Source organism: Glycine max, chromosome 17 (assembly GCF_000004515.6).
Source record: "Glycine max cultivar Williams 82 chromosome 17, Glycine_max_v4.0, whole genome shotgun sequence".
Classification (NCBI taxonomy): domain Eukaryota; kingdom Viridiplantae; phylum Streptophyta; class Magnoliopsida; order Fabales; family Fabaceae; genus Glycine; species Glycine max.
In genome coordinates, this window is record NC_038253.2 from 38,478 (window position 1) to 44,978 (window position 6,501).

The 6,501-nt window shown below is 35.1% G+C and overlaps 1 protein-coding gene across 4 annotated transcripts; it reads right to left on the minus strand.

The window, feature by feature from the left end:
- Positions 1–292: 292 nt before the first annotated feature.
- Positions 293–4,042, minus strand: LOC102659991 (ankyrin repeat protein SKIP35). 4 transcript variants are annotated; one of them, XM_006600189.3, is made up of 4 exons: positions 3,916–4,042; positions 2,619–3,339; positions 1,688–2,120; positions 293–1,285 (listed from the first exon to the last, which is right to left on the minus strand). In XM_006600189.3, the coding sequence occupies exons 2-4, from the start codon at positions 3,194–3,196 to the stop codon at positions 479–481; spliced, it is 1,818 nt and encodes a 605-aa protein (XP_006600252.1). In that variant the 5' UTR covers positions 3,197–3,339; positions 3,916–4,042; the 3' UTR covers positions 293–478. The 4 variants fall into 4 exon arrangements, with proteins under 4 accessions (XP_006600252.1, XP_006600253.1, XP_006600255.1 ...); XM_006600190.4 differs by having other exon boundaries at positions 2,619–3,367; positions 3,916–4,028; XM_006600192.4 differs by having other exon boundaries at positions 3,983–4,024.
- Positions 4,043–6,501: the final 2,459 nt, after the last annotated feature.

Genomic DNA, 6,501 nt, shown 5'->3' on the forward strand with positions numbered 1-6,501 from the left:
ACTAGTCTAAGCACAAAAACAAAAGTATTATTTGCTATCAAGACACTTCTGACTTTCCACAAATAAGATTTGTTTTGGTTCAGGTGCAGATTGACTAAGTTATCATCTTACATATAGATTGAAAGTGAGAAAAGTATGATTGAACATTGCTCAAGAAAAAAAAATATAACCTAAATGATTAATAGGATCAAATTATACAGAAAATATTTCATTATTCATTAACTTAACCCTTTCATCTTTACTTCAACATCCAACTAATCCTTCATTTTTTTTATACTTTCCATCCAAGAAATAAATGACAACAATTATGACATAAAATATGCACATTTAATACACTGAGTTATAAAGAGGGAAACCTACCATAAAGGCTAACTCCAAGATAAAAATTGTTATCAATGGTGGCATTCAGTACAAAATAAAGAAGGGTGTTGAAAGGAAATAAAAAAGAAAAATACATAACATTGACAACCGAGTCTAGCTAAGCAATGCGGGTGGGATGGAGCAAAAAGTGAGGAAGATGCTGTTCCAAAACGACCACTAGCTCTCTACCATGGATCACTTCATCCAAGACCCTATTTCCAAGCCTTCTAGCGGCTTCAACCAGTTGTCCCCTAAGCCGTTGTGAAAACAAGAAGCCACCCGTCTTGACACACTCTCTATAAAGTGGGAGGTAAGCAATTGCCACCGTCAGTGGGGCCGGAAGATCTCTTAAGCAAATAGGAGACTCACCCCATCTAATGATTCTCACAAGGTTCATGTAATGCTCTTGCCCTAACCTTAATCCCTCCTTGTAAGCTCCTTCTGACCAATGCTCCTTAAGAAAAGTCTTCAACTCAGGCGCAACAGCCTCATCCTCTGATTTAGCAATAATATCTGCAACAGCATAAGTAGCTGCAGGATCACCTAAGAAGTCAGATTGGAGAAGAAATGCTACACCATCAAGAGATCCACCGCTGCGCTCACCAGCGGCCTTAAGAATTTCAACACTAAGTGCTGCAAGGACCTGCTGAGGTACGTGCGGCAGAAGATAAGCTGCAATGTGAACTTGGCAGCTAGAAGTGGCAGCTGTAAGGGCAAGGCATAGTTCCATGTCTCGGCAACCCCTCTGCACAAACCACTCAACAACTTGCATGCAACCCCTCTCAGCAGCTCTCATCAAAGGGCCCAAAAAGGCTATGGCATTTCCCTCTTCCACCAAGCACTCCATAGTTCCTATCTTGCCATAATGGGAGGCAAAACCCAACGCCAAGTCAACATCAACATCCAAGCTGTTTCTTTGAGCAATCTGCATAGTTTGATTCACAGCATGGTACACAAATATGAACCAAAAATTTTCAGCAGACTATATAATATATAAACAGCAATTCACTACATCACTTCACAAGCATGAGGGGAAGTAGTAATGCCAAGCCCTCTCACCTACAAATTCTTCCAACATATGCAATAAAAAAGCTACCCACTTATAAAATAAAGTCAATGTTAAAACCAACCACATAGCTACATGATCCTTTGATATGACACTAAATGCACCAGAATTATAATAAGTATGCCTTCAGCCACCATCAAAAAGTTCTGCTTCTAATTATCATAACAAAAGTTGGCTAACACCATTAAAAGAGCTGGAGAGGCATTTATTTATTGATTAGGAAAGAAAAGAAGGAAAAGAAAAAGATCAAAGCCATATCACCTGCAATAGTATGCGCACAAGTTCTGTACTGCCAAAACGTGAAGCCTCCAAGAAACACTGATTGACATTGTCTGCACCCCCCTCCACTAGCATGCCCAGCAACCCTTGGATCACAGTAGCTGACAAGCCAAATGCCCAACCTGGATCAAATGAGCTTGAGAAAAGAGTAAGAGGAAAACAAGCCGCATCAAAGGCCTCGCTGAAGTCCTTCCCTGTAAGGCGGCTGCCGGCAAGATCAAGGAATGTCTTGAAGGCAGATAACCGGAGCTGGATTTCAACGGCTGAGCTGTGTATCACATTTTCCCTATCATCCTGCAGTCGTGAATGGATGCCTATACATTTCAGAGCCCATTCAGTAAACTTTTGAACCTTAGCACCAGCTTCTGCCTTCAATACTTCATCTCCATTGCATTCCTGGAGACGCTCATGCAACCTAGCAAAAAGCAGAGTTCATATTTGAGCTGCAAAAACTATAGCTGCAGAAATTTTAGCAAAAAAACAGTAAATAACCTGTTTCCAGTTTCAACATAATTCAATGTTGCAAACCCATTCACCATCTGAGGTAAAATATGAGAACAAAAAAGGAACATTCCTAGATCACCAAGATGCAGACCAGCTGATAGAGAAGCTATTATAAGCTAATAATAGTTCAGAACCCAGTAAATCCTGCTTGCCGGGTATTACATGACTAATCAAGATTAAAAGATGGTTGTATAAGATTTAAAGCATGTTTTAAACAAAACCATTAATCCAAAACTAATGGTTAGGATTTTATCTTTTGCTTTGAAAAGACACATTCTCTCACCACCACCACCCCTCTGATAAAAAGAAAAAAAAACTCTTCCAGATCAACTACTTCATTGGTGACAGAGCTCTTTCCCTTTACACAAAAATAATAAAAAGAAATACGACAGATGTGGGCAAGTCGTACCTTTGGGCCATTACAGTAACTGTATCCGCAAGACTCATTGTTCTACTCTGGCAGGCAGAGACACATGAAGCAAGGAATGAAGTCCTTAGAGCAGCTCTTGTGAAGTCATAAGCACCATTAGCAATGATCTTCTTGATAAATCCCATTATTCCATTAAGCTCTAGCTCTGTGCTCAAGAACCAGATGGAATCCAGTGTGATACACAAGGCATCATTGAGCGTCTGTGGATCAGCAACCAAAATCAAACTTTCAGCAAGTTCCCAGTCATGGGAACTCACTGCACTCTGAAACAACCGACCCAACTCAATCCTGTCTTGTCTACATAGTTTCTTCTCCAACCCAAATTTCTCATTACTTCCAAGCTCACAATCTGTTGTAACATCCCTGGATTTGAGCTTCTTAGCATTGCAACAATAAGGAGTGGACATTCTTGACTCTTTCCTCATAAGTGGTGCTTCTCTTGAGAAAACAACACTGCTACCTTCTCCTTTCTCTGATGCAAAACCTTGATTTTCATTTCTCTTATCTTCAGATTTAATTTCCATGAATATGGGATTTTCCACTTCAGTTTCATCCATCACAAATAAATTATTACTCCACTAGATAGATGTCACATTGCCACGTTCTATTTTGTCTGGTCTCTGCCTTCTATGTCAAGCCCAGTAAAGCTAACAGCCATTCTTTGAAGCACATGAGATACTGAATAGGAGAACTCTAGCCTCTGGTTTCAAATTCATGAAAAGCAAGTACTAAATAGAAAGACAGAATTAATAATCCCTCGTTTTCTAGTATAATTTTGGATTTTGTCGGGAAAATCATAATAATAATAATAATAATAAAAGTAGTTCCAAGTGCTATCCGCATACGAAATTAAAAACCCTAAACACAGGAATAAATGTAGAATATTGAAAATAAAATGCTAGCTTGCCGGTTTCGTTTTACTACCAAACGAGACATACACATCATGAAATAAGAGCAAACAACAAAACATTAGACTCGAGGAATCCAAATCTTCCGATCATGGGCATCGAGAAATGAGTGCAAACATTAGCGTTAAACCCACGGTTGTCGAACAAATAAACCCTAAATAGAATACAAATGGAGTAAAGCTATATGATGAGATGAGAGCAATAACCAATCTCTAGAGATACCAATACCATATTAATCAGAAGCATAAAACAATTCCAGAAAAACAATCGCCGTGACAGGGAATTAAATATTAGGATCTGTTTGTGGAACGGACAATAAAAGAGACAGAAATAAATAGCAGCAAGAAAGAGATGGATAGATAGAAAACCTGATAGCTTCAGAGAAGAGAAGAGAGAAATTAAAAAAGGGTGGAAGAAGAAAACCCGCTCCCTGACCTGTTGTTGTTATGCTCCTTCAGACTTTCATTTCCGACGCCAAATATAGGTGTAATAATATCCTATTTTTATATTACAAACAAAATCAACAATTCTTTCTAAAAAAAAACATAATCTATTTAATAATTTTAAATTATTTAAAAAAAAAACAGATAATTTTAGACTTCATTACTGTCACAACCTCCACCTCTAATTCATTCTTTGTAACACAATTTATATAAAATGAGTGAAATAATTTTATGTTTTTGGATAGATTTTAATTGATAATAAGTGTTTTGGAGAGTGTTGTTATTATTTTTTTTTTCATTCTCAAAACTTTTTTTACATCATGTTTTCCTAACTATCAAAATCAAAATAATGTTAATAAATGAAATTTTATGTATCCTATATATCACAAAAAAATTATATTAAAATTGAGATAAAATATAATAAAAATTATATTAAAATTGAGATAAAATATAATATTAGATGAACTTAATATATACCTACGAATAATTTGATAATATAAAATAATTTTATTTATCCTATCATTTAATCACAACTTATTGTTTGAATTATTTTATAATAATTATTTTAAAAATTAATAAATTTATTATATATCATAAATTGTAATCAATTAACTGTCTAATTTTTTTTTATAATATTAGGTCATACCTTTTTTTCTCGTACATATGATGCGTAAATTTAGCTTTTTAAAATTTTTGTGTCTTAAAATCCTCATAAAAAAACAATAGTTAAAATCAATATGTTTACTAAACAAGGCATGTAGTTTGGTTATTATATTTAAAACATATCATTTTAACAATTTAGATAATTAATTTAATTAATGGAGTTTTAGAATTATCAGGGTCAAAGTAATGATGGGGTTAAGTAAATAGCACAAGGTCCTGAATTCTAATATTTTTGGAGTCATTCTATTGGGGAAAATGGATAATTATATTTTTAGTTATTAAATTTTTTTATTTTTTATTTTTAGTCCCTAAATAAAAAAGTCACTATCATGATCGTTTTAAATGTTTGTAATCCTTGCATTAAATATCACTACTAGTTACCATTATCTTATTCGTTTATTATTCAATTTGATTGTTTATAGTTTATATTTTAAAAAATCATCCATCAAAAGTTAATGTCGATGCTGAGATAAATATTGAAGGTTAAAGTTCGTCACAATATGTAAGTTTCTTCTCCCTCTACCTCATTCTCTTCTCTCCCCTGCTCACCCTACTCTTCTTCCTTTCTCTTTTCAATCCGGCTTTTCTTCCCCTTCTATTCACGCTCTGCACCAACGTTGGCCGCCGCTCATCTTGGCGATGACGAGAGTGGTGAAGTCTGGGAGTTTCAGATCTTCAAAAATCCCAAATCTTGTTTTTATTTTATTCCGACGAGAGGGTGACGACATTGAAGGAGAAGGCGACGACAAATGGGATGAAGTCGGGGGGTTTCAGATCTACAAAAACCCTTATCTCGTTTTTTCTCTTTCATGTAAAAATCATTAGCATGACTACATTTCATATCTACAAAAGCCATGTCTTCTATTGCCTCGATTCTATTCAGCTTTTTGTAACAAATCAACTCACACATATATGCATCCATTACTTTGGTCCATTAGGGTCCTAAATTAATTGCAAATGTGTTGGACCTTATTATGTTTTTGGAATTTTCCTACTCATTAGTCATTCATTCAGATGGTCTCTTTGCGGTTTGATTTTTTTAACCAAATGAAGTCGGGGAAAATGAACAGAGGTTGAAGAAGAGGAAGAAGATCCATTAATGTTCGTCTTTGATTTCTGTTTTTTTGTTTTTTTATTTATCAACCCCATTATTTCAATGTGACTTGAATTTATAGAATGAGGCTAAAAAAATAATTTCCATGACTACATTAGTTTCTTTGATTTCTTTCACTGGTAGAGCTTCAGGCAACAACAAAGGAAGGAGGAGGGAGTGGAGGGAGGGGAGGTTGAAAAAGAGGAAGGAGCAACTGACATTTTTTGGAGGCTTTAGCCGCCAGTACCTTTATCTTATTAACGACATTACCTTTGAATGCACGGTAGAGACCAATTTAAATTATTTTAAATAGATAAATGATTATATTTTACTCAAAAAGGTGATCAAATTGAAGTTTTTAAAAAGAAGATAAAGAACTAAAACAATAATTTGATCTTAATTTAATTATATTTTATTACTTATTTATTTTGATAATTTTTAGCGGTTAGAAATTACTCATTAAGGGTCAATTTGATTTACTAAAATTTACCATGCTGAACATGACAAATATTTTTATTCCACCGTGGATTTGAAAATACTGAACGCGGCATTGACAGCTGGAATCACAACCTCATTGAAGCTATCATAAATCTAGGCGATGTGGAGGCAACTAAGAAGGTCTCGTTTTGTGATATAGAGGGTCCAGATGTACGGGTTTGAAGATGTAGTGAGAATGAAATTTATATCGTGCACTCGACTTACTATGGTCTAAAAGAAAAAGCGGCTCCACACAAGACCATTACAAAATGCAGAGT